The sequence below is a fragment of the Miniopterus schreibersii genome (assembly GCF_964146895.1).
Source record: "Miniopterus schreibersii genome assembly, chromosome: 1".
NCBI classification, from domain to species: Eukaryota; Metazoa; Chordata; class Mammalia; order Chiroptera; family Miniopteridae; genus Miniopterus; species Miniopterus schreibersii.
Window position 1 is genome coordinate 159,494,310 of NC_138101.1, and position 26,815 is coordinate 159,521,124.

General features: G+C 50.1%; 1 protein-coding gene across 2 annotated transcripts in view; it reads left to right on the forward strand.

The window, feature by feature from the left end:
• TLN2 (talin 2) overlaps positions 1 to 26,815 on the forward strand; it is a 392,818-nt gene that overhangs the window by 331,080 nt on the left and 34,923 nt on the right. For both annotated transcript variants that reach the window (XM_081132101.1, XM_081132102.1), the window contains exons 43-51: positions 412 to 558; positions 2,304 to 2,405; positions 4,840 to 4,959; positions 11,883 to 12,029; positions 15,299 to 15,465; positions 16,293 to 16,476; positions 20,059 to 20,184; positions 20,387 to 20,503; positions 22,700 to 22,885. In XM_081132101.1, the coding sequence (XP_080988227.1) occupies positions 412 to 558; positions 2,304 to 2,405; positions 4,840 to 4,959; positions 11,883 to 12,029; positions 15,299 to 15,465; positions 16,293 to 16,476; positions 20,059 to 20,184; positions 20,387 to 20,503; positions 22,700 to 22,885 (1,296 nt within the window). The remainder of the gene's footprint in view (positions 1 to 411; positions 559 to 2,303; positions 2,406 to 4,839; positions 4,960 to 11,882; positions 12,030 to 15,298; positions 15,466 to 16,292; positions 16,477 to 20,058; positions 20,185 to 20,386; positions 20,504 to 22,699; positions 22,886 to 26,815) is intronic.

A 26,815-nucleotide genomic window follows, 5' to 3' on the forward strand; every position in this document is an offset into this window, starting at 1 on the left:
AGTGCATTTGATGTGAACACATTTTTCCTTTACGTTAGCTTTTTTTATTAACTATGTCAACTTGTGTGTTTGGGAATCTGGCATTCTCTACCTCCCTGAACATAGTAACATAACACTAGCCCTGTCGTTGGGCGCTGCTTGATAGTGCAGTTTTATTTTTCCTTTGGGTTACAGAGAGATATTTCTCAGTTTGTTTTTCCAACTTTTATTTATTTTGAAAACCAGTGTACAAACATAATAAAGGAAAGGAAAAAGATAGAGTGCATTGCTGTGCGCCATAATGGGGATATAGTTTTATATTCTGCACTTTATGGTTATTCTGAAAAGAGGTGAAGCAGTTCCTAAGAGACTGACACCATTTTTCAGCTTCAGGAGACATTTCACGGTTTTCTCTCGCCCTTCCCGTCTCAGGCTCAGCACACCCACGATGCCATCACAGAGGCCGCCCAGCTCATGAAGGAGGCCGTGGACGACATCATGGTCACGCTGAACGAAGCCGCCAGTGAAGTGGGGCTGGTGGGAGGCATGGTCGACGCCATTGCAGAGGCCATGAGCAAGGTGGGCCTGGGCTCCAAACACTGACCCCAGTTCCTCCGTGGTTTCCCTCAGACTTGGTCCCCAGGTGCTTTTCTCTGAGGAGCACCTTGTCTCCTTTCTTGAGGGTTCTGATTCATGTACAGATGCCCTATCACATGTTCAACATTTTATTCATTCTTCATTGTTCATCAGTTACTTTGCTAAGCCAGTTGTACCCTCCCTTCCAGTTCTACATGGGGGAAATGGAGATGCAGAAGGTATCATTGGTTACTTCAGTTATAAAATGGAAATAATTATCCACCTCCCCATCCACCTCATGGAGTTGTTGTCGGGAAAAGATTCCGAAATGAAATAATGAAGTGACTCCCAAGCGCTGGCCTTTGGGATGGCTGCTTTGGAATCGCCGGGATCAGAGTAGAATGCACGTTCCTGGGCCCTGCTAGGCTAGGATCTCTGTGAGGCAGAAGCTAGGGATCTCTGTTTTTTAAATATCTCCACATTTTTTAATCGAGCCAGATGCAGAAACCACTGACGTAGTATACGCATAAAAGCCCTTAGTGAAATCTTGTAGGCAATGGGTAGAGAAGACCCCACGAGAATCATTTCTCTTCTAGTGACCCATCAGTGGAGTTGGGTCAGTACAGAAATAGGACTGGAGACAGTTTCAACCCTGTATCTTCTGCTGTTTCCCCCATGGAGTCCTCATTAGTCATGTCGGTTTGATATTCATTAGAATTAACAATTGTTCATAAACATCTAATTGCTATCCTATGATAGCACAGCCAAGACTTGTAGGCATAGCCTGTGTTTTGAAATGTCCATTGTCACATTATGAATACACTCTTATGGTTTTTCAGGATAATAAGAGGTCTTTAATTGCTAATTTAGAGAAGATTGGTTGGTTCATATCTCCATAAAGAGATGATAGCCTGAAACTATAATTAGGATAATTCCCCTTCAACATTATGCAGTCATTATCAGACAGATGAAGTTATAAGCCAGGCGGGGGTGCTGGGGCTCCCTTTCAATACCCGAGACTCCAGGCCTTGCCTTGTGAAAGTGCTCCAGTGATTTCTGCCGTGGGCTTCCCATGCTTCAAATACGGACAGTTTGGCAGGAAAGGAGTGACGTTCCCCTCCTTTTCAAGGCCCTTGGGTGAGTCTCGGTGGGTTTGTTCGGTTTTCAGGACATCAGAGTACTAGAGCTTTGAAAATAATCCACATGTCTACCAAGGGCATTAAATAATGGTGCTCAAGGTTTCTCAGTACAAATTAGAAATGCAAATGATCATTTTCTTCTCAGGAGGTGGTTTTCACAACCACTGTAACGAAGGGGAAGATTTTCATAACTCTCTGGGAGGCAGCAGTCCTTTCTCCATAGCCTTTGAGCCTTGCAGGCTGTGGTGGATTTTCAGCAGGGAAAGCAGCTCTTGTACAGTCTGATGGTGGTGGTGTAGATTCTTTTGTAAAGGCTGGGAAGGAAGTCTGGCTCACCTGATCGCAATAAGTAGGAACTGCGAACAGCCTGAGCCACAGGGCCAGCAACAAAGGTTCCCCCCGACACACCAGTTTTGTAAAGTATACAGTTGGGTCTTCATTGAACGCCTAACTTCTCACCTACCCAGACCTGACACTCTCTCATTGCAGAAGTTGAGGGATTCTGTCTCTGAGGGCCTCTCCCTATTTAAAGTTCCTAATCCTAGTAAGTACAGTCCACAGTTCAGCTGTCCTCTTATGACCTTTGGGTTCCTCTCTTCTCCTCTCTAGCTGGATGATGGCACGCCTCCAGAACCAAAGGGAACATTCGTGGACTACCAGACAACTGTGGTCAAATATTCTAAAGCCATTGCGGTAACAGCTCAGGAAATGGTAAGAAGAAAAAGAATGCCCCCCCCCCACACTGTTGGCGCCCTTTTATCCCCACCACCACTCACCCTTTAATTCCAGGGTCTGTGTGGAGAGATTAGTTTGTGTTTCTAGTTCCTCCTGGGCCCCAGCTTCTGTCCTTCATCCGTGGTCTCTGTGGCTACCTGTGGTCTAGAAACCCCGGTCTGCTGCAAGAGGGAATTAAAGGTGGCTGAGACTTGGGCATGAGGACAGGGGAGCAAAGGAAAGAGATGAAAATCGAGGAGGAAATGAGAAGGAAGTCGGGAAGTACAGAGAAAGGAAAAAATCCATTTCGTCTCACAAAGCACTTGAGGTGTATTTATAGATTAAAATTATTGTACAAGAAAAGACATTTGGGGATTAAACATAGATTGACGAATCGAATTATAATATCTGAACAGTGAGATTGCCAGTCTTCCAGGCAAAATGAAACACAATGGTTATGTGTAAAAAGTATTTTTTTTCCTGGCAATAGAAGGCATGTAACTTTTAGAGGTAACTTTTTTTTTTGGTAAAATGCAGTGCAGTCATAATTGTATTATATGGTTCTCTAGCTATAAATGGCATTGAGAGACAGTGGGTGCTATCTTGTTATGTTAAAAAGTTGTATAAAAGATGACAGATGGTGTCCTCAGAGAATTAATAGGAGTACTAGTAAAAAAGCTCCACTTAACTTTGAAAGGTTCAGGTGGCATGGGATAAAATTTTGAAAGCTGCCTCTTTGAGGCTGCCGCCTGAGCCCAAGCTGAGAGATCAAGCAGCCTCCCCAGCCCGAGGGACCATACTGAGCCTTCGCGCGGCTCCTGCCGGTCAGACCCGCCTGTCTGGATAGCTTTGTCATGTAGTCGTGTGTCCACTAGAGGTTGAGCTTGGACCACAAAGGCTTCCCTGGCTGCTGCGGCTCATTCTTAGAAACTCTGTGGTTGTGCCAGGCTTGTTGTTGTTTAAAAGGATTTGGGCTGGGGAGGGAGGCAGGAACCATGCCTCCCTCAGTGACTGTGAAAGGCTGGAGTGGGGCCGAGCTGGCCCAGCTCAGGGGCAGGCCACAGGTCACAGGTCACATCAGGCAGACCTACGGTGCCAGTGCCGATTCCTCCCAGCAGGGAATGCTGCACAGCAGAGGGTGCAGACATCTTGAGTGGCCTCGTGGAGTTTCTGGAATATCCCCCAGGCTGGGTTCTCGGGCGGCCAGCCTGTCCTACCCTTGGTGTCCGTGTTCTTAAGGAGCCCGGCCTCGGCCGTAGTGCCGCTCCGGGGGTAACTGGTCTGGGCCCTGAGTTGGCGAGAGTCCTGCTCACTGCCCTGGGGTGCCCCAGAATCATGGTGCTCCGTGTGGCAGGGCTCCAACGAAACGGCTTGTGGTACAGCCTCACTTTCTTGGGGTTCTGCGTGCATTCCTGGGGACCCCACGCCTTGACCCGAAATCCTGTAGCATTTCTTGGTCCACATGGCTGCACATTCCGTCCCGCCTCAGTGGATGCGGAGTCAGGTAAAAGGAGGTTTTAAAGGCCCTTTAAAATCAAGGCCTTCAAATGCTGCGGAGAGAGAGTTGTGTTGCCATCCAGAGCGAGAGAAGAGCTGGGGCAGGTGGGCAGCCTCTTACCCCGGAGGGACAAGGACAGTCTTCTGGGTGGCAGGTTAAAACTGCTGTGCGAGAACTAAGGTGTTTTTGTCAAAGAAAGAGGGAAAATGTGAAACCAGCATGTTAGCTACATAGGATAAGCCGAGGTAAGTTTTTCTATGAAACAGGAGGAAAATACAGAACATCTTGACAATAAAAAGGTAGATCTTGACCATTTAGGCTTCACTATACCCTTAACTCAATTTGGGGGCAAAACCTTGTCTTTCTTTGGCACAAATTTACAACAAAGCTGTATTCTCTGTAAGTTTCTTCCTCCAATGCATTTGTCTTATCCGTCACTTCTCAGTCATGAGAAGCCCTTAGCAGCCCTGTCCTCATGCCCTCTAGTGCCCGAGGGGACCCACTTCTGGGGTCCTGGAGCCCAGCTGAACGCTCTGCAAAAGGGTGTGACCGGAGGTGTGCTTTGCACAGGGACTGTGCCCCCTGTGGTTTTCCTGGGGAACTCCTCTGGTGACTGATCCACAGGGCAGGGCTGGCTGGGCTGTTGCTCTCACCTCCCAGAGTGGACCCTGAAGGCCCAGCCTCCACGCTGCACGGCCTGAGCCTAGCATGTGGCCCATCGGCCGGGACCCGCTGGCCTGAGAGAGGCCCTGGCCTGTTGTGTGCGATGCAGCATGGGCTTCGCTTGAACTGCCCTCTCCAGTGTCCTGCCCCAAATGCAAGCCAAGAGCTTAAAAGTGAATGAGACCCTTTGGCTTCCAGAGGTATTAACACATGGTTCTCATGCTTTTCTCTGTGTGTGTGTTTTGTGTCTTGCTTGTTTTCTTTTTCCAGATGACTAAGTCGGTTACTAACCCGGAGGAGTTGGGAGGACTGGCTTCACAAATGACCAGTGACTATGGGCACCTGGCTCTCCAGGGCCAGATGGCAGCAGCCACGGCGGAACCAGAGGAGGTCTGCCACCTTAAGCCCCTGTTTTCAGAAGCCAATCCACCCTGGTGCCCACTCCGGGGGGATCCTCCGTAGCTTAGCTCCACTCCAGAAGACCCCAGCCTGAGAGCCAGATCCAGGCCTAGTTCCCACTACGTGCTGCCAGCCCCCAGGTTCAGCCCCAGCAGCCCCAGGCTGTGCTCAAGGCTCACTGTCCTTTCTAAGGCCAACTGGCTGGGATCTGGGGCCATCTGGGGAGGTGGGCTTTCAGACAGAAGGACTCTCTTTACATGTTTGCTCAGGTCACCTGTCCCCTGGCCCATCACCTGATGCCAAGGGCATACACCCACTGCCATCTTCCTTTGTTTCCTACGCCTGCCTAGCACATTTCCCTTAATTACTTTTTATTTTTTCAAAGGTTTACAGAAGTGTTGGGGTTTAGCTGCCCCTCTCTTGAGAAAGGGCTGTGTGGCCTACTTTCGTGAAACAAAGTCTTGCCTAAATATTTTTGGTGACTTTGGTCCAGATCCCTGTCCCAATACTTTCTGCAGCCTTCTCTTCATTATCTACCCACCTTCTCTAAACTCACTCTCCTTAGTGGCCAGCACAGACTTTGCCTCAGAATGCCTGCACCCCTATGAGTCTTAATATGGCAAACATTTGGTCCCAAAGGCCACTTTCTGAGAGCTCCCATCTCTGATACCTCTGAGAATCAAGTGGTCCATTGGGAAGCACACAGAATAGGGGAGCTCTGAGGTGCCTGGGTGCATGTGTATCAATGTTAGCCACAGAAAGGGTTCAGTCCCCAGCTCCCATGTGGCTCCTTAGAGAAGGAGACCTTAGTCAGAAGTAAAAAATAATGGAGTGGATGCAGGGACACTGGGAAGATGAAGGTAACCACTGTCCGTGAAATTCAGCAGGCTGTTTATTGAGCACAGACCCTGTTTGCCACATTCCTACATGAACCAGGCGGTCACGGCAGAGGCTGTGACTGGTCTTCCCTTCTCCTTGTGATGACAGTCACTGTCCCCAAGTTACTCAGTGCCGCTGTTTTTCCTGGGAGTCAGGCCTAAGCATGTCTTAACCAAGGCTCCCAGAGACACTGTAGAAATGAAGACCCCAAGCAAAAATCACTTCCTAACGTGTGTTGTGACAATGCATGTGACTAGGAGTGTCATATATATGTGCTTGCCTACATATATATCTGGCATGGGATGACCTAAGTTTCTAACAGTGCCTGCACTTTGAGATTTTTAGAATGATTGAGTATTTAGGCTGCAGCATGAATAATCCTGTTTGTAATGAGTCTGTTAAGTCACTACCAAGAAAGAAAAATTACCAGAGCCCCACATCAGGGTTCCATAGGTTCTTCACATAGGCCCATCATTTTTTTAAAAATAGACCAATCATCTGGGCTCATAATTTATTTGATTTACATGTAATTTTGAATTTCATAAGCAAGTATAAGGGAACATATGTTACAGGAAGGAAGAGTTTGGTTGGACAAAGGGAAAGGTGTTTGGCTTTGCAGGGAGATTAAAACTGAAAGAGACTGATTGCGAGGGAGGGTTGGCTTTGTCTCCAGAAATCTTTAAAAAAGGGATCTACTACCAGCTGCCATGGTCAGTTTAAACACTGGCGTGCCTGAGTTACTGAGTGAAGACCCAGTGATCTATGGGAGCCCTTTCCACATCTGAGTTCCACCCCATGTGTGAAACAAACAGATTGTCTTATTGCAACACAGACCACTGAAGCAAAAGAGAAAATAAAGCCATAGCAGCCTTGAAAGAAATGTATTGCTAAAAGCACAACTAGTTACTTTAGCTATGAGCCCAGCATTTGTAGCAGCTGATGTTTTCATTAAGAGTCTCCCATTTCTCCGTTACATCTTGAGATGTATTTTACATTCCAGACACGAGCAGTGTGACCTGGAGCGAGAAGGGGCAGAGAGAATATAAAATTACCAGTGGCTTGCAAAGGAAAATTCTTTGTGTGCATTTGCCAGACAGATATTTGGGGGGAAACTGAGAAGGTTAGGAGATCCCTGAAGCAATGTGGTTTTTTATTCCAAGACCGTGGAATTATCTGTATACCCAAGAGGGCCCCCACATCACAGCATGTGCAAATATTTATATCCAGGGCAAATAAGACGCTGCTGCGCTTGCTGCAGGCCTGCCCTCTGCTGTGCCGAGTCAGCGTTTTGGTCTTTTCCAGAATGGGACAATTACAGGAAAAATCATAGTGCTGCCCTCAGAACATCAAGCGGGAGCTTTATCTAGCTTATTTTTCCATGGAAAGTTGAAACGTTCGTTAACATCATTGTGAAAACTTCTTTCTTCAGAAAAGTTAAAACCCTTGAGCAACTTCTCTATTTAAGATTAGTTTCCTCTTTAAAAAAAAAAAAAAGGAAGGAAGAAATGCAAGTCCTGTGAGCTGCAGCTGGGGAAGAGATTTGGTGACCACAGCTCTGTCTCCGAGGAAGCAGGGAGCTAGCAGGGACGCTCGTGGAGCCTGTGGCAGAACCGAAGCCCCCCCCCCGAGGTGGGGTCCGCTCTCGAACTGCCTAAACTTTCCACTCCAAGACTCTTGCATAGTTGAGAAAATGCGGCACTATTTCTGTTGTGCACTCTACTTCCCTCCACTTCTCTCTGAGGAGAAACGGTCCGGTTTCTCAGATGCTGTCTGTTGTTGTCATTTCAACTTTCACAGGCTCTCCAAGGGGCAGTGTATTTGACCCAGCTTCAGATGTGATTTTTTTTTTTTTTAATGCCTGAGAAAAACCTGTACGTTGAGTTGAGTTTTAAGCTGTAAAGAAGATGGTTAGAATTTCTCAGACTCCTTCCGATTGAAATTTGATCCAAAACCTCGCGAAGGCCAGGCTTCTGATTTCCCTCTAGGCGCAAAACCAGGAGACTATCTCCATTTTACTTTTATTTGGGCGAGGAGGGAGTTGAGGGCTTTCCTTGTGGTTCAAGTCATGCTTTACTAAAGTCGCCAATTTAAAACCCCAAGTTTAATCTTTGTGCAACGTTTCTTCATAATAAACACTGGCTGAGAGTTGGCTCACCCTTGCAGCTGGTCACGTCTACCAAGAAGTTTAGTGTTGCTTTGAGAAACTCGGCATGTTAAGCCCTTATCTTTTGGAATACAGTCTTAATAACGTATTCCCTTCCTAGATGTTCCTCCGGCCGTACAGATTGTTCTGTAAAAGTGCAGTAGAGTAGACTATTGCTTTGTCGCTATGCTGATTCTATTGTCCTTTCATTAGGTGGCCTTGGAAAAGAATGAGAGTGAGAGTGAATCAGCTCCTCAGGGGGAGTCAGGTGCTGTGCTATCCTGGGTACCCTTACCTGCAGCATGCCAGGCAGCTGTTCTTCCCCATTTCACAGATAAACAAACCGAGGCTCCGAGCTTAGTTAAATTGTCCAAGACCACACAGCTACCATAGTGTTGAAGCCACGTTCAACAACTTTTTGGAATAAGTGAAGTTTCAAGTAAATAAGTTAAGGAGTAACTATGTGAAAAAGTCAGGATTTGAACCCAGCTTTGTTAGGCAACGCTTGCTCTTTCCCCTGCACCAGGCTGCCTCTTTTCACAACAATTAACATTCACGTGGCACTTTGTGCATTATGTTTTCACATGTACCTTTCATTTGCTCGTCCATCGGTCCTGAGAAGTGGGCAGGGCAGATTCTGTCCTGTGTCACAGGTGAGGGAACAAAGGCCCAGGAGGTTGGCAGGCTCACCCAAAGAGTCCGGTGGCCAGGGAAGGGCAGGGCTGCAAGCTAGGTCCTTGGTCCTTTCTGCTACCCGTGGGCCCCACTAGTGAAGGGTTGAGAGCAGGATTGGGGCTGGGGTTGGGATCCTGAGGTCCCTTCGTTACATTCAGCCCTCAGCCTGTGAAAATGAGTGACTGAAGCTGATTTCAATCTGTCCTTTATAATACTGCATCCCTCCTGCATGCTGTCCAAATAGGATCCTGCAGCCACATGTACAGGAGGTTTCTATGGTCAAACCTCAAAGGAGCCTCCAGGCACCTAGAAAGTAACTGTGCCACCTGGCACAGACCCTACTGCCCAGGCCAAGCCCTGTGTTGACCAGGAACCCCAAGGGCTTTTGCAGCTGTTCCCTGATTTTAGTCCCATCCCTTTGCTTTCTGGTGCTGCTCTTCCTTGGTGCTTCCTAACTGGAATTTCGCCCATGATGACCACTGTGCCAGCTCCCCTGTCATGTTTCAAGGTCTTTGCTATGTGCCTGAGGCCACCTCCAAGAAAGGGGCTGAGTGTCAGGGCCTTGGGGTGTGATTTTACAGCATGGCCTTTTGAGAGAGGGCTGCGGGAGCCTGAGAGTGTCCGTGAGGACGTATCCCCGCCACTTAACCATGTCTGCCCATAGGCTTCAGGTTTGGGATAGCTCAGGAGCAAGTCCCCCTCCCTCCCACCCTCGGGAATTTGGGGAGGATTTAAGAGGTCTGGACTTATCCCAGTGCCCGTCATTCTATAAACAGAAAACTCTGTGCGGGGAGCAGGGTTCCGGGTTTCACATCTAATTCTTCAGCACCCTGACTCACGGCGGGGCTTTGAAAGTTCTGTACATTTGACTCAAGTCTCACTTTTTAAACATATAATTGAACTACTTTAAAAACTGTCAGGAAAAGCTGCACGTACCCTTGGTCCCGTTGGGGGCCCCAGTGCCTCACCTGGGGTGGTCTGTACAGGCCTCAGGCTGATGCAGCTCTGTCCTGCCTGCTGTGGTCAAGAAACTGCAAGAGAACCGATCGTTTTCTTTCTTTACACACACAACGGAATTTTCTCAACACTGTGCAACCAAAGCAAAACACAGAAATGAGTTGGTGGCTGAGGCTGCAGCTGGCTTTCCTAACCCCGACTTTTAAGATTAGGTTCCCTCAGTCTCATTGTTGGCTTTTTATTGAGTCAAGGATATAAATTTTAACTCATAAAGAAGGGTATACTGCTAATAAATTCTATTAATTTTACATGTTGAGGTTTCATGAGAGCTTTTATTGGGTGGGGGGGGGGATCAGGGGCTCTGCTGCTAACTGGGGGAACATCAAAGTTAGAAAGGCACTGGTCTTATGGATGGAGCTGTGCTGGGGTTAGAGGCCTGGATTCTCACTGGCTTCCCAGGGACTGGCTATGTGATCTTGGGCCAGTCGCATTACTTCTCTGGTCTCAGTCTCTTCATCTGTAAATGAAGGGAGGTTGAACTGGGAAGGCTGTTTTCTCTTTTGAGATTCCATCAACATTTCTTCCTCCGTTTGCCCCTTACCTGACTTTCCTGGCAGCACCTGTCTTTTGGAGATCTGTCATCCGCCATAGCGGAGCTCTTGCCTTTGGATTCGCTCTGACCCTTGTGTACTTAGGGTTAAACCCTATGGATCAGAAAAGCATTGAGAGCCAGGTTGCATTTAAAACTCCTTCAGCTTGATCTCACGCTTACAGCGACCAGCGTGCCCCCGCAAACAGCTGTATTTAAATGGCAGCCCCTGTGTGGGCCGAATTAGGGTGCCTCTCCCTCTCCAGTGGCGGCCTTGCTGCTGCACTGGTCCAGATGTGTTTGCAGAGCTGCTAGGTTGTGTGACCCTGGGAGCTATGCTTGTTCTATTCTACGTGGAAATAAATGGTCAGCAAGAAGCCCTGCCTGGTTGTGAAGCTTTTGCAGCCCTCTGGGTACAATAGAAGACGCCCCAACTTTCTGGATGAGGAGAATTTTCTATTAAATGGATTTAAACATCCTTTGGGCCTTAAGGGATTAAGGGAATTAACCCCCTTTTCCCTAAAAGCAGGAAGTGTTTCGATAATGGGAGAGTTACCATTTGCAGCCCCCTTCACTCCTCAAAGTCACCCTTCCTTAAACGCCGTCTCATGGGCTGATAGTGGAAGACAGCATGCAGGTGGCCCGGATCTCCCAGGTTTATCCCCAGTGCCTGAGGCTATTTAGTAACTTCATGATGCTAGAAGAATAAGCCACAGCTGCTTGCTATTGTGATTTCTTGAAAATAACACCGACTAAAGCCTAAAGGTTTTTGTCTGTTTTGTTTTTAGTTGCTTACCTGGGCCGGAGGTCAGATTAGTATGGCATCTGTATTGATCGAACCCAAATGAAATTGATGTGACACAGAGCCAGAGGGATGTGCACTCTGGGAGGTGGCCACGGAATTTATCGCAACTTAAAGAAACCGCGGGCAGCTTACCCACAGGGGAGCTCCTTTGGCTTCTTTTAGGCAAAGTTCCTTTTATGATCACACAAACCAGAGGCCATTAAAAGAATGCGTTCCTGCTGAGCCCTTAGCTCTAAAAAATGGAACTTTTTAAGGAAACCTCCAACCTGGCCTGATAGAAAGGAAGCCTGGGTCCCACTCTCACTGCGGGTGCAGCTGAGGAGGGGGGCATTCTGGTTGGTAAACATACCAATTTTGTAAGAATCGGAACACTAAAATATTCTTAGTACTAAGGCTATATATTTCTAACTTCTAATTACCCTCTAGAGCTGTTGTGAGGAATAAGTGAAAGTAAATGCCTTCCTTACCTGCTTAGAAGAGGCCCTGGCACACAGTAGGGGCTCAATAAGTGCTTGTGGAAGGAATACAGAATTAATTATCCAGCAGAGCTCGTATAACTGACATTCTTATCAGGTGGCACGGGAAACAGATAAGCAATACCCCAGAAAAGGCAGCAAATATCAGGGAGGCCTTGTGCTAAGGGAATGAGGTGCAGGCTTGCTTACTGAGGATGGGGGGCATTTCACAGTCTTTAAAATTGAGAAGCAAACTCAACCAAATTCCATACTTCACCCAGCACAGACTCCACACAGCAGTGGAATTTTCCCAGCCAGGCTCTCATAGGATGCAGGAGAAATTTTCCATGCAGGGAGGACCTCCATGGCCAGGTCCATCATGCTTCTTCCCCACCCCGGCTGCCTCTGCAGATCGGCTTCCAGATTCGCACTCGAGTGCAGGACCTGGGCCACGGCTGCATCTTCCTGGTGCAGAAGGCAGGGGCCCTCCAGGTGTGCCCCACCGACAGCTACACCAAGAGGGAGCTCATCGAGTGTGCCCGCGCCGTCACTGAGAAGGTAAGGAGCAGCCCTTGGGCCAGACACAGCCACAGTGACCTGCTGTGACCAAGGTCATGGGCAGGAAACTAAGCCCAAAACAACCCAGCTAAGTCAGGTCTGGTCATCTTCCCTGGAACCCAGCATCTCCCCAGGGATGGGGCACATCAGGGAGCTGGGGGGGTCATCCATAGGCCTTGAGAAATTGAGTGTGAGAGGGACTGTCTCACGAAGGTCAGGGCTCTGGCTGTCCACCTTGAAGGTCTCTCCTGGGGACTGGACAGACCGTTTCAAAGTCAAAGATCAGCACCTGGAGCCCCTCCCTGCAACTCCTTGGACACTTTTGCCCCATGTGCTTCCTTCTCAGGAGGCTCCCAGGTGCTGTGGGGCTGAGTGAGAAGGATCTAAAGTTCCTTTCGTGTAACCTCTTTATTTCCAGACCAGTCAGCGATGTGCGGGAGGGTTAAGCGCCTGCCTGAGGTCACATGGCACCTTGGTGGAAGAGCAGGCGTCCAAATGACATTTCTGACTCTAATGACAGCTGTCCATAGAGAGAATCACATAGGGTAGTGGACGGGGCTCTAGGATCTCAGCTAAGTAACCTCACCTTTCCTGGCCTCGAATTCCTCATCTGTGCCATGAGGGTAAAGAAATAGCATTCGTCCCTGGCCCGTGGGGCTGTGCAGACTAATTGCTGTGGCTTGTGTATAAATGCTTGGCACAGTGCCAGGCACACAGTTCATTTAATAAAGGCCAGTTGCCGTCCGTGTAAACTGTCCTCCAGCACTGCTGTCTGGGATGTTTTCCCAGTTAGCGATGCCCTTTCTAAGTGTCCCTTCCTTCCCAGTGACTCCTTTATCCTTTTGAAGTGAGTTAACCTTTTGCTTTGCTGATTTCTGAGTCATTTTCCAGGGGAGCTCTTTCACAGGCCGCCAGGAGTGCAGGCCGAAGCCTCCGTGCTTGGCCGGCTTTCCCTCTCCTTCCCTTGGGTTCTCGGGACACAGAGCTCTGCAGTGTTTAGAAGCTTGGCAATAGGACCGGGGGGGGGGGGGGAAGGCGGGGGACCCTCACCTGGAAGCTGCCCTACAGACACTGCTCTGCCCGTGGCCCAGCCACGATCCGGCCGTCTCCCGCAGCCCCCAGAGCCACCCAGGCCTCCCCGGACCCCACAGGATGAGGAAATGGACATCTCAGTTTGAGGAAGGCACCCTCCCTCCTCTGAAAGCCCTTCCTTGTTATTGAAGTTACTCTTGCCTATTTCCCAGTAGAAGACCAGGGGTAGTGAGGGGAAGGGGGGCAGCGGGAGGGGCGGGGTGATTTGGGGAGGGGTTCCAGCTGCATGATCTTCCTGAGCTGGCCCTGGTCTTACTGCCTCTCCCAGCAGGGGAGCCCTGACCTAGGACCCCCAGAGAAGGGTCACAGGCAGGGAGGAGGCGTGTTCAGAGCAACTGGTCTATTTGGCAGTTTCTCAGGTTTCTGACTGTGTGTCCCTGCCTGAGTAATCTCCTGCCCTCCCATCCCGCCCCGTGTCTTTCGCACATGTCTTGTTTGTGTTTGCATCACCCCCGCTTGAGCCTCTCGGCTTGTTCAGTCTGTTGCCCTCACCCCCTGGGGCCTAGCAGATGCTCAGCAAACACCAGCTGACGCGCACCTTTCCCAGCGCGCCGGACGCTGGCTGAGAAGGCTCCTCCTGGACTTCTGATGTCTTGCCTTGGCCTTTGTCCTCTGGGAGTTCTTTTCAGAAACTGGATCCCTTATTTCCAGGCCAGCTCTGTGCCGGTCTGACTCACCTTTTCCTGCTGGGACAGGGTAGAGTTAAACTTGGGAAATAGTTCCTTGTGGCTGGCCTTGGGACACGGCAGGTTCTCGGGAAACGGGCCCTCTGCCCCCTTGCCGGCCTGTGTCTGTGACCTCCGCTGAGATCTCGGCCGCGTAGGAGGGAGAAAGCGTTCGAACTCTGTGTCTCTCACCAGTGCTCTCACGGCCCTGCCCTGGTCAGCGGATTTTTTTTTAAAAATGCGTTCATAAAACATTTCAGCCTCCTCTTTGGGTCAGCCATAGTCAGAGACGGGGAGTGTGTGTGCACAGGGATTAATATGACAGCCCCTGGCCCCAGAGGGCCTCCGGCCGCTGGCCGGATTCATTACTGTTTGTAATCGGTGGGCCCCCCTGAGGGCAGGGACAGGGTGTGTAGAACCCTCAGGAGGTCCAGCTGTCCCTCTGGGAGAGGACAGGGGGAAAGCAGCCCGGTGGGGACTTTGAGCGGACTTTGCAGGCTGAGCAGAGCAGTGGCTGGAGAAGAGGAGGGGAGGGGGCATTGCAGACAGAGGGCAGACCACTGGGAGCGGGGAGAGGCAGAGGGTGTTTGGGGAAGTAAGGAACTGGCTGATGTAGTGATGAGCTTAATGCTGAAGTAAGGCGCTGGCAAGAGGGGTAGGAGGCTGGGGAAGCTGAACCTGTTCAGTTCCTCTCCACAGCCGTGGGACAACTGTATGCAGCGGTGTGGTGGGGCCAGGAGTGTCTCTAGGAGCAGTGAGGATGTGCTGGAGGGGGCATGGGAGGCGGCAATGTAGGGTTTCTGACACGGAAGACACTGGAATGCACACCTTAGCGAACTTGTAAGTTCCCTGGAGTTAGTCGGTGGCAGGTGTAGGCTCAAGAGAGTGTTGAGGTAGAGGTGACAGACAGTGATCCCCTCTGGGCGCCAGCCCCTCGGGTCCTCTGTGGAGAATTTCCAATCAGGAGGCTCCCTTCTTACTTAAAAATGAAGACTATATAAAAGTGTATCAAAAATAAAAACAAAAAGAAGCTGCCAAGGAAGGGACCGATGAGTGTTAGCAGAGGGGGCTGTTCTGCAAAAAAACCTGATCAGAGGGGACAGAAATGGCCACGCCTTTCACAGGAGCCTAATCCTTTATCCCTCCTCGTGGTTTCAGAAACATAATTATAGTAAAATAATAGCATCTGCCCTCTACCGAACGCTTACTGTGTGCCAAGTTCCACATTAGACATTGTACATACATTTTTCTGCACTTAATTCTGCCAACAACCCTGACAGAAGAAGTAATAGCTCCATTTTACAGATGAGGAAACTGAGACTTAGGCAAACCTGCCTACCCAAGGTCAGGCAGCCAGCAAACAGCAAAGCTGATGCTCAGACTGAGGCTCTTGACCCAGACTGTGCTGTTAACCCGAAAGCTGCATCGGCCTCCGAAGGAAAAATGCAGCGTTTATGGAGTGTTTGGGTTACGTTTCCTCCACTCCCTCTGACAGTCCCTCTCTGCCCGCAGGTGTCCTTGGTGCTGTCAGCTCTCCAGGCCGGAAACAAGGGGACCCAGGCGTGTATCACGGCTGCCACTGCCGTGTCTGGAATCATCGCAGACCTGGACACCACCATTATGTTTGCGACCGCGGGGACCCTGAACGCAGAGAACAACGAGACCTTCGCAGACCACAGGTACGGGGCTCTTGGGGGGGGGGGCCGGGCTGCCTGCCGGACTGTGGAGACGCTGCCCAGGAGCCAGAAATGGGGCCATCCGTTCTGATTTCAACAGGACGTTCAAGTGGGGAAAGTGAACCACGTAATCTAAATAAGCCCCTTTTGCCAGCTGTCAACACGGAGTCGCCTTCCAGCTTTGCCTCTCGCAGCCTAAACCCAGCCTGCTCTGCAGAGGACAGCTTTCCAATCTTTCACTTTGACTCTGGAGAGCGGGGCCTCTGATTTGCTCACCAGCCCCAGCAACGGGCAGGGACAGTGAGCTCTTCATATTTTGGGGAGTGGGCCTCTGAGCCTCCTGTCTCTCCTGGGCTGGCTCTTCAGGCCCCATTCAAAAGGCTGGTGCCAGGGTTTCCGTTTGCTGCTGGAGGCCATCTATATCCTCACCACGTGTCCAGCACCCTTCCCTCTCTCCAGTCCCAGGGCTGGGCTGGGGAAAGATCCCTATTGGTCACCCCTTCCAGGACCCAGCCTCTTGGGCTCTGATGGGCTGGGAGGGTCCCCTGATCCATGGAAACCGCAAGAAAGAAGCTGATCTCTCATTTAGCTACAGGGCTGGTGAGCCTGAATTTTTCATTGAAGCTTTACTAGTCGACTACGTGACTACAGGGCTAACTCTCCCTACGCAGAAGATGAGCACCCCTGATACGGGAGGGGAAACATGTCACCTCCCTTCCTCAGAGCCCTTTAACAAAAAGCCCCCTGTGAAGGGTTTCTTTTCTTTCCACTATTAGTAACCAAGCTTGGCCCTTTGTCTCTCCCTGTCCCCTCTGCTCTTCGCCTTCCAGGGAGAACATTCTGAAGACAGCCAAGGCCTTGGTGGAAGACACAAAATTGCTGGTGTCAGGGGCCGCATCCACTCCGGACAAGCTGGCCCAGGCGGCCCAGTCCTCAGCAGCCACCATCACCCAGCTCGCCGAGGTGGTCAAGCTGGGGGCCGCCAGCCTGGGCTCTGATGACCCTGAGACCCAGGTACGGGTGGGCCTGGGAGATGGGGGGATCCTTGTGATCCCGCAAACACTGCACACCAGGCCTCGGAAGAAGCCAAAGGCAAAGTAGGGACTTTGAAGTAAACAGTATGTGCGTGAGCGTGTCCATGGTTTGGGGATGGTAGGATGCCGTTACCCAGGCAAGGCCATGGCATGGACCACGGGGATGGGAGACAAACTGGCAGATTTGAGAGGAATCTCTAAAGAGACTCAGCTGGGCTTGGTAAGAAATTGAATGCAGTGAGCATTTGGAGATAAGGGAGAGGGAGGAGACAAGGCTGACTCCAAGGTTCAGGCTCGATCAGTGAGTGAAGGGTGGTAGCTCCATGTACGGAGCTGGAGCTCCCTGGAGGGGTCTGGCTTGGGCAGGGAGATGAAGGTGGGTTCATTTTTGGGCATGTTGAGTTAGGAGTGGCAGAGACATCAGGTACAGCCAGTGTGTGGCATCAGCCTGCCCAGGTATAGGGACATGGATTCGAGGATTGTTGCCCCACAGACCGTGACTGTGATCACGGAGGAAGAAAAGTGTGGAGAGAAGGGGCCTTCAAGACAGAGCCCCGAGGAATGCTTGATTTAAGACCATTTAAGGAGAAAGAGATGAGTAAGGAGATTGAGAAGCAGGTACAGCTGATAGGAGGAAATCCAGGAGCCTCATGTTAATGACCCATCATGAGTATACTCATGTTTCATTGTCCGAACGTTGCTGACCAGTCACGAGATAACTTTTGTCTGCACTTACGTTAATTTAAGTAATTTTAAACACCTTGCTGACCAAAGTAGCCAGCTGCACGGGCGAGTTCTGCCTTAAATAGCCAGTCAGCAAGCTTTTAAGGGTGTGTTTCAACCCACCAGAGATGGCTGAGTCGTCAGGAAAGGTGGCAATGGGCCCAGGTGACATTAAAGACAGTGGGGACCCCAGCCAGGGCCATGTGTGGGGGTGTCAGGGAAGCCAGGTGAGAGTGAGGAAATGAAGCCAAGACCTATGGACACCCTACACAAGAAATTTGGCTGTGAAGCGGGAGAGGAGAGGAGAGGTGGGGAAGGGCTCTGGGCTCTTATACTTGGCCCTGACCTCGCAGTTTCATTGAAGGTATCCGCCTATTCCTTTCCCCCAGCCTAGAGTATCAGCTACCAAGAACAGTAATTACAGCTTATTAATCTTTGAAACCTAAGCCCCCAACACAGCTCCTAGGACATAGTGGATATCCATCAAATACATGTTCAGCTGTTTTTGAATAGCTGACCACAGCCCTCAAGAATGGACTCTGCCCATTCCCACGTGCAAAACTTACATCCCTCTGTTCCCTCTATCCCAGCACCATCAAATGGTACACACTCCACTTTCACTGATGAAACCATACTCAGTGAACGAGTCTGTGTGGCCCATTTGCTCAGTACTGGGTAGAAAGCCCCCTACCATTCCATGCCTGGGTGACAGCTACTGTTCTGATTAACAGCAGGCCACCAGCTTTGTTCCCACATGGCCGTGGCTGTCCCCTCCTGGTGTCCTCCAGTGGAGCAGAGCTCCCGGAGGGAACCTTCTGAATGTTGCCACTTTATTCCTTCTACTGGATTTCTCTTTGGTAACATCAGTTCAGACGGGCTCCCTCTGCAATTCGAAATCTTCACAGAAACCCCTGCCTGCAGTGTTGTTCCTACCCCCATGGAGGAAGAAAGAGCTTGAAAACTCGTCACTGGGGTGGGAACTCACGCTTTCCAAGCCTGGCTCAACTGTAGGAGAAGTGACTTGGCCAGGAAAGATTGAAATCTTTGAATAAAGAAATGTACTGAATTGCCTAGTCTTAACTTCCAACTGGTCTAGATATCCTAAAGCTTCCGTTTCTAATGAGACTGCTAGTGAGAAATGTCCCCACTTGCCGGCCAGTTGTCCAGTGACCAGGGGTGGGACAGGGCACGTGGGATATTGGCAGCTGGCCTTTGCTTCTGTCCCTCGGCCTCCCCCGTCTGCCCCTCCTGGCTGCAATCTCAGGAATCAGTGTGAGGTCCACACACGTCAGCCCTTCCCCACGAGCCCCATCACAGCCCAACCTTCTCTGTGGTTTCAGAGGTTGGCCAAGGTTCCGTGCGCCCTGTGGGTGCGAAGGCACAGGATGGAGAAGGGGGCGCAGGAGGCCGTGTAATCGCGGTGTCACTGTGCTTGCAGCTGTCTGGGACTCTTAATTTCTAATATGTGTTTCTGCGTAGGCTGTTCAGTTCATCCTCAGAGCAGTGCGGTGAGATGGGCAGGGCTGGTGCTGCTGATCTCTTTTGTAGGAGCCAGAGCTGTAGAGCATAACATAGCCTGGAGGTTAAGACCATGACTTTGGGATCACACTGACCAGAGTTCAAATCCCAACTCTTCTACTCCCCAGCCCTGGGAGTATTGACACAAGCATATTAGTTCCCACTTGAAATGGCAGTGATGAGTGTTAAATGAGATAATATGTGTACAGTATCTGGTTCAGCCCCTGTAACACGGGCTCAATAAAGTGAAGTCGTTATTATTGTTGAAGTAGGAGTTATTATTGTAGCAACTGGACCTAAAAGAGTTCAATGTAACACCATAGGATATCACGTAATTCCTGAGTATGCCTGGTACTTCAGAGTCTAGCACACTGAAAGAAAGATAGTCTGTGTTCCATTAGAAGAGGGAAGATACTGTATCCTATCCAGTGTTACATGGGTTCACACCTATGTATTCACTCCTTCCACAAGCTTGTACTGAGTGCACACTAACGTGCCACGCCCTGTTCTGAGTGCGAACACGCAGACAGGAGTCCAGGCTGGCCCACCTGGAATTTGCATCCAAGTCATGGGAAAGGCAGACAGTATTTAAGAGAACAAATAATAAAATAATTCCGCATGCCAATAAGTGCTATAAGTAAAACAGGGCAAGCTGATGGAGTTGCAGTGTGTGTGATGGGGGTGGAGGGGTGGGGGCAGGGCTGCAGTTTGGGTGGTCCAGAAAGGTCTGAGGACATGACATTTGAGCTGATATCTGAATGACGAGAAGAGCCAGGTTCCAGGCAGAGGGAACAGCAGGAGCAGAGGCCCTGAATCGGAAATGAGTTGGGACTTCCAATGGGGAAGAAAGACCCATGTGCCTGTAGCTTAGTGAGTAAGTCAGGGAATCCGAGGAACCAAAGCTGAAGATGCAGGTGGGTGGCCACGGAGGCCTTGAAGGCTGAGCTAAGAGGCTCACATTTTGTTCTCAGCATTTTTTGGTCACCAGTTCAGAGCACAGGTGAATGGTGCTGCCTCTCAGGTGTCTGCCTAGCTGCCTTCGTTCTTTCATAGGCAGCACGTCAGCAGAGCTGCCCTCTAAGAGGTGTTTAAACATGCCAAATATCAGCCTTGGGGAGCTTTGCAAAGTCTGGGTAATGGATCTTCATCCAGACTCCTGCATCAGAATCTCCAGGGGTGGCTCCTAGGATTCTGAGTTGCAGGTTTGAGAGCTGCTGACTTAGACCCAAGTGCCCCCAGCCTGCCCTTGGGCCATGTGCTCCTAGTGAAGCTGGTAGGCGACTGCTCGGGGTGCTCACCTGGGCTTCATGCTCTCTTTCAGGTGGTACTGATCAACGCCATCAAAGACGTGGCCAAGGCCCTTTCAGACCTCATTGGTGCTACCAAGGGAGCTGCCAGCAAGCCCGCCGATGACCCCTCCATGTACCAGCTCAAGGGGGCTGCCAAGGTAGAGTGGAGCCCCAGCTAGGGGTGAGCATGCAGGAGGAGTGCTGGAGAGAGAAGCACACAGAGCATTGGGAGCATGCACATCTGAGCTCCTTTCTCACCTAAGGAAAGGTGTTTTTACTCATAGCATCAGATCTGGAACTAAAGGGCCTAGGGATTAAAACTCAGGGCACTGTTTCCTCTCGGCCTTTCTTCCCATGCAGGTGATGGTGACCAATGTCACCTCCCTCCTCAAGACTGTGAAGGCCGTGGAGGACGAGGCCACCCGGGGCACACGGGCGCTGGAGGCCACGATCGAGTACATGAAGCAGGAGCTCACGGTGAGGAGCCAACAGCCACCTTCCTCGGGCACCCGCGTCCAACAGCTGACCCCCAGCACAGGCCTCTCTCTGAGATTGTTCGTGGAAAGAGGTTCTACCCAGAGCCCCTGAACTAGGGAGGCTCACTCACCTGCCTGCCTGAGATCCCACCTGTAACTGCCCACCCCAGAATTTGGTTAGGATCAATTTGTAATTGTAATTAAGGAAACAATTGAAATGTATCACTTAGGATGATTCAGGTTTAATTACACTAAAATTGCAGCATGAAACCAGAGCATTACAGAAAATTCCTGGCAAAGGGAAAAGTCAGTATAGCTATTTTGAGTTTCAATCGTGAGTACAACAGTGTAGCCACACACAGCCCCTCTTGATTCCTGTTGCTACGAGCAACGCTCCCCTCTGCTGCACACATGTGGGTTTAGGAGCCTGAGATTTGCCATTAGAAGAACCTTGATGCCTTTACCTGAGACACTGCCCTTTAAAACCCAGTTCCCTTCTCTTTGAAGTGCCTGGTCTCAGAGAAGTGGGCCCTGTGTTCTTTCTTGCCTGGCTCCGGCGTTTCTGAGTGAGGGCGTTCTGGTGCTGCTGTGATATGGATATTATCTGTGGTGGTTCTGATTCCCTGATCATTGGACTGACTTGGTAATCCCTAGAAATGAGTGTTTTCACACTGAGGTTTCTTTCTAATAGGTCTGATTACAGATTCAGCTTCTTTTTGGAGGTGGGGGGGCTGGCCTTTGCTGCCAGTTGTTCGGCATCATTAGAAGGTCACCTGTGAAGGTCACCAGCCCCTGAGGGCCAGCAGTGGAAATGATTGGTTCTGTTGGGCTTTCGCAATGGAGCCTTGTGTTCTCTTTTCCTGCCTTTAATGCATCCAGCCTTGGTTGATGTTGTGCTTAGTTCTCAAGGGGAAACTAAGGAATACAGGTGGTATCCTGAAGCACTGCTACCTGGAACTTATCTGCCCACAGGGGCTGGGGGTTTCCTGCCAAAATCTGGACACAAGTTCTGACAGATCTGAGTGGGCCTAATGGTGGCGATGGAAGAGAAGATTTGAAATTTGGAGCTTTCCTGGGAAATTGCAGACACATGGTCAATCTAAGTATACCAATGTGATTTAAAATGGACCCAGATTGTATGTTTCTGTGGACATAGGAGGTTCCAAAGAGCATGAGCCATGAGGCCACATTAGTGTGGAGGGCTCTGCAAGTGTGGCCTTCATTCCACTGTAGCACCAGGGGTGGGCCTAGGATTTGGGGTCCTGCCTTAATTGTAGCTGCCTGTTTTTAGGGGAATAGTGATGTTTCACATTGGTTGGCACATGACAAGGATGCTGGCTGGGTCCTCCTTTCTGCCTCAAGGAAGACTTCCCTACTGAAATGTTGTTGCCCAGGGCTGAATACAGAGCAGCCCCAGCTGGTTGCGGAGTCCCCGCATGCAGGGACAGGTTCACATTCAGCACACACCCAGGGCACCAATCACTCTCATTGGAGAGATAAGACAGATGGGCTTGAAGCATGAACTTCAGGTAGAACTCTGAAGTGGGCTATTCACTTACCCATGGTTAATTTATCTCAGCTCCTCTGAAGGGGGGTGTGTGTGTGTGTGTGTGTGTGTTTAAAGAATTCACTGTGGTACACTCAACATGAGCGCCTCCGCACAATTATGCAGTTATATTTGTAAGACAGGCTAAGAATAGAAAAAACTGAATGTTTCATTTCTCCTAGCCCCACACCCCTTTCAAGAGAGAGAGGTGAGTCCAGATTGATGCATCCAGGTCAGTCGTGCCCCGGAACCAGCATTGGGCTACAGAGTTTCTGGGAACTGCTGAAGCTCCAGCAGGGATGGGGCAAGGACAGCAGGAAGCCACAGACCCACCTTCCCTGGGATGGGTGGTTTACAAATATTAAATACCCATTTTTGCAGACAATCAGGTTAATACTGTAGGTATGTCTCGCCCCTCGCAGTTCTCCTGATGCCGAGTACAGGGGGGAGAGGCTTATCCGTGCTAGAATCTTGAAAGCAAGAATGATATTACTGTACTCAAATTAAATTTCTCATTTCCTGCCTTTTGACGCTTTCTTCCTGTTGCCGGCTCAGTTTTCAGACACCGAGCTGCAGCCTGGCTGGGGAAGAATAAATTATTTTTGTCTTTCCCTTTTTGATTTTTTCACTTCTTCCGTTTCTGACGTCCAGGTGTTTCAGTCCAAAGAGGTACCCGAAAAGACATCATCACCTGAAGAATCTATAAGGATGACTAAAGGCATCACCATGGCAACAGCCAAAGCCGTGGCAGCTGGGAACTCGTGTAGACAGGAGGACGTGATCGCCACCGCTAATCTGAGCCGGAAAGCTGTGTCAGATATGTTGATGGCTTGCAAGGTAAAAGCCTCGGCGTTGCTTGGGATGGATGCATAGTTCTCGGTCACGACGGAGTCGTTAGGTTTAGTCTGGAGAAGGGGGGGCAGGGATTATGGATGGGAGCCACCGTATAGTAAAATGCATGGTGAAGGTGTGCCCGGCAGCCCGAGGGACATGACTCTGAGTGAGTTGTGCGTGTGAGGGGATGGGCTGCCCTGCTGACTTAGCCCTCTCCCTCTCCTCTCAGTTCTGCCTTAACAGACAGTGCGGTGCAGGCTGCTCTGACAGTGTTAAATGGGGACAGTGGCCTTTTGTTCCAGGCCCTCCAAATGAGCGCTGCCTCCCTCATCTGCCTGCACCCTTTCCTGCCTCCGTAGGTCATCCATTCTGTGCTGGGAGGGGTGTTCCCATAACCGGGTGAGGAAGTGAGTTAGAGGAACAAAACAGAACATGGGGGAACTGCCCTTTTACTCTCCGTGCCAGACATTTTGGAGAAACTCTTTCGATTCTTAGATAGATAACGAAGACAGCTGCCCTGAGCCCATGCTTGGTGAGGGAGCCAGGAGACCTGAGCTTTATGACCTGAGCTTTATTTTTATTTTTTTTTCTATTAAGAAAGTGAGCCATAGGAGCCCTCTATCCCCTACATCCATTGAGCACCCCCAGACTTTGACCCTTCTAGGGACAGCCTTGCCCCAGTTCTCTGATGTCTGCTCGGCGATTGATTGATGACCCCCTGCCATGGTGAGCAGGTGGGATGAGCCACAGAAGTTGAAAACTTGCTTTCGCAGCTCCTGTAGCTTGGGCCTGAGGGAAAAGGGCCACTCTCTGTGCTGAAGTGAGTTATGGGGGCAGCTGGTGCAGGTCCAGCTGATGGTTTCTCAGGGGGGTAGGATGAGATGGAGGTGGGTGAGCAAGGGCCTGGTGTGGGGGACATCACAATTTATTGTTCTCCTGGGTGTGATGGAGGGTGGGAGCAGTGGGTGGAGAGAAGTGGGTGACAAAGTTGATAGGGCCACTTTCGTGAGAGACCTTGTGTTCTGGACCAGGGAGTTTAGACTCTTCTGAGGCCATGAGTATTTGCCATTTTGATGTGCGTAATGGAATCTGCCTTCCAGAAGTGGTGACTCTGAAAAGGGTTCTAGTCTCCATCAGAGAATAGTGCTTGCCTAGCAAGGTGGCCCACGTGCCATCATGGTGTACCTCATAGTTTTGGAAGGGTTGTCATATATATTCTCATTTGATCCCAGATGAGAAGGGCAAGGGGAGTTATCCTAATTTGATGGGTGATGAAACAGGCTTGGAGGGATTAAGTGGCATGACCGAGGTCACACAGCTGTTTACTCTCAGGACCAGAACTGAAACCAGGTCTCCTGACTTCACAGCCAGCCTGTTGTGCTTCCACGGCCTCCCAACCACAATGCTCAGTTAAGGTCACTGTGGTTGAGGAGTGACGGGAACTTTGTCTCCATGTTACAGGCATGAAATGAAAAGGGGAGATTTTGGGGGAAAATGATTAAGATATAAATGGCAGGCAGCTCAGATTTTCATGTCTCTTTAATACACACTCCTCGGTTTGCAGGGAAAGAGGTTACGGATTAAAGGACAGCTGCCATTGGCCCAGCCTCAGCTCCTCCCTGGATCAGGCCATCCTGATTTTTCAGGGCAAAATAACAGCCAGAGCGTCACAAGCCTAAGCTAGACGTGATGACAAGTGTCACTGCTGAGCCGAGACTCCTGTTAGGATAGGATTTATTTAGCAGACTGACAGTTACATTTCCTTTGGTCTCCTGTATTTCCACCCCTTTGCAGAAAGGAAATGAGGTGCATGAAGTAGGGAATATGTAGAACATCAGGGATGTTGGATGGTGGCTCAAGAAGGAACCCCGATGCCAGGCAGAGGGCCAGGTTGCCACTGGAGGCTGAGCAGGGTAGCCAGGGCAGAAATGGAAGCGCAGTAAGTTGTAGACTGGCTCATTTTATCAGGAAGGAAGGATTACACTAATTCCTTAGGTGGAGAAAAGGACTTCCCTACACCCTAAGTTAATTCTACTGTCTGTTGCTTTCTGGTCTTACTTCCATGTGGGTATGTTTACGTTAGGTACAATTTTATATCTACTGTTACAATTAACATTCGATGGCTGTTTCTGTGTTGCTATGAGTCATTAAAACTGACTTGCCGGCCGGGCATGGCTCAGTGGCTGAGCATCAACCTAGGATCCAGGAGATCATGGTTCACATTCCCCGTCACGGCACATGCCCAGGTTGCGGGCACAATCCCCAGCGGGGGGGGCATGCAGGAGGCAGCCGATCAATGACTCTCTCATCATTGATGTTTCTATCTCTCTCTCCCTCTCCCTTCCTCTCTCTGAAATCAATAAAGATATATTTTAAAAAACAACAACAAACAAAAAAAACTGACTCTTTTAACGACCACAAAATACTGTTAATGAATACAAACTTTCCCCTGTCATCGGATATTTAGGTTGTCTGTATGTTTTTATCATAAACTGTACTACAAGAAGCGTCTTTAGACATATCTGGTTTTTCTGTGTTTTGGATTATTTCCTTAGGCAAGACTCTCAGAAGTTAGAATTTAGTGGGTCAGATGCTATGACATTTTAATTATTGCCACATTGCTCTCCCAAAGTGTCCTACCAAGTTACAGAGCCAGCAACAGTGGACAGGAGCACCTCACCCTTAGCCCCCACCAGCTCTAAATGAGGGCCTTGCACGTTAGCTACAGGAGGTGACACTGCGTAGCATCACTGTCTGTGTCTTCCCCAAGTAGTGTCTCACCGGAGTGGACACGGGGCTCTGTCCTCACACCTGGAGACACGGGAACAGGATGAGTTCAGTGTAGTGGCGGTGAAGAGCGTGTGTTAACGCGGTTAAGCAGTGGTTACGAGCATGGCATGGCTCCTGCCTCTGAGGCTGTTAGTCCTCAGATGAGTGAAACTGGACTCATGCATGACAGATGCTGGCTACTGGAATTATCCCCACTTCTCCCAGGGGGTGTGGGGGAAGGGGGTCAGGTATGGGGAGAGCCACAGATGTTCCCACCAGCACCCCCCAATCCTAGGGCGAGGAGCTTGACTGGAAGAAAGTGGAGCCCGGTGACCCTTCCTCATCCACCTTGACCTATTACCCTAATGTGTGATTCCCATGTATCCTGATTTGTCATTTATTTGCAGTTTTCCGTGTATTCTTATAAGGCCCCTCAACTTCTTTCCAGAACGAGGCTGTGCAGGGAAGAATGGTTGCTAAATGGGTAGGGTTGCCGGATTTAGCAAATTAAAAATAAGGCGTCCAATACTTACATTAAATTTTTGTCATTATTTATCCGAAATTCAGATTCAACCGGGCATTCTGTAGTTGCTCTAGCAGCCCCGTGAGTGGGTGCGCCATCCAAAATGATATATTGTGAGTGACTCAACTCGGCAGGTCACAAGGGCAAGGAAAAAAAGCCCAAAGTGCTCCATTAACCGTACACCCTGGTTTGCTTATCTGGGCAAATATAATGAGTCACCTCTGAGGGTCCTGGGAGCTCGTTGCCTGAAGGTTCCCCGCAGCCAGAGGCTCTGGTTGGGAGACTCCTGCGACCCCAGGGTGGTCAGTTCATGGGGTGAGGACCTGGGCATGATCAGCCTGTGAACAGAGAGGCGTCTTCAGGATGTCTCACATTTCTGCAGAGAGGCAGGCTGACCCTGGGACAGCACATCTCCCGCTGTCAGCTCCAATCAGGAATCTTTCAATAAAAGGTGGGCTGGGGGAGGGGAGAGAAAGGAAAATGGAAGATAAGAGGGAGCAGATTCTCTTGCTTTTGTCTGGTTCCGGGGCATGAAACCTGTGGAGACACAGACTTGGAGACAGCCTGCTGCGGAGAGGGGGGAGCAGGGAACAGTGGAGGGGCCCTCCTCCCCTATCCGGGGGTCAGGGCAGGTTTCTCAG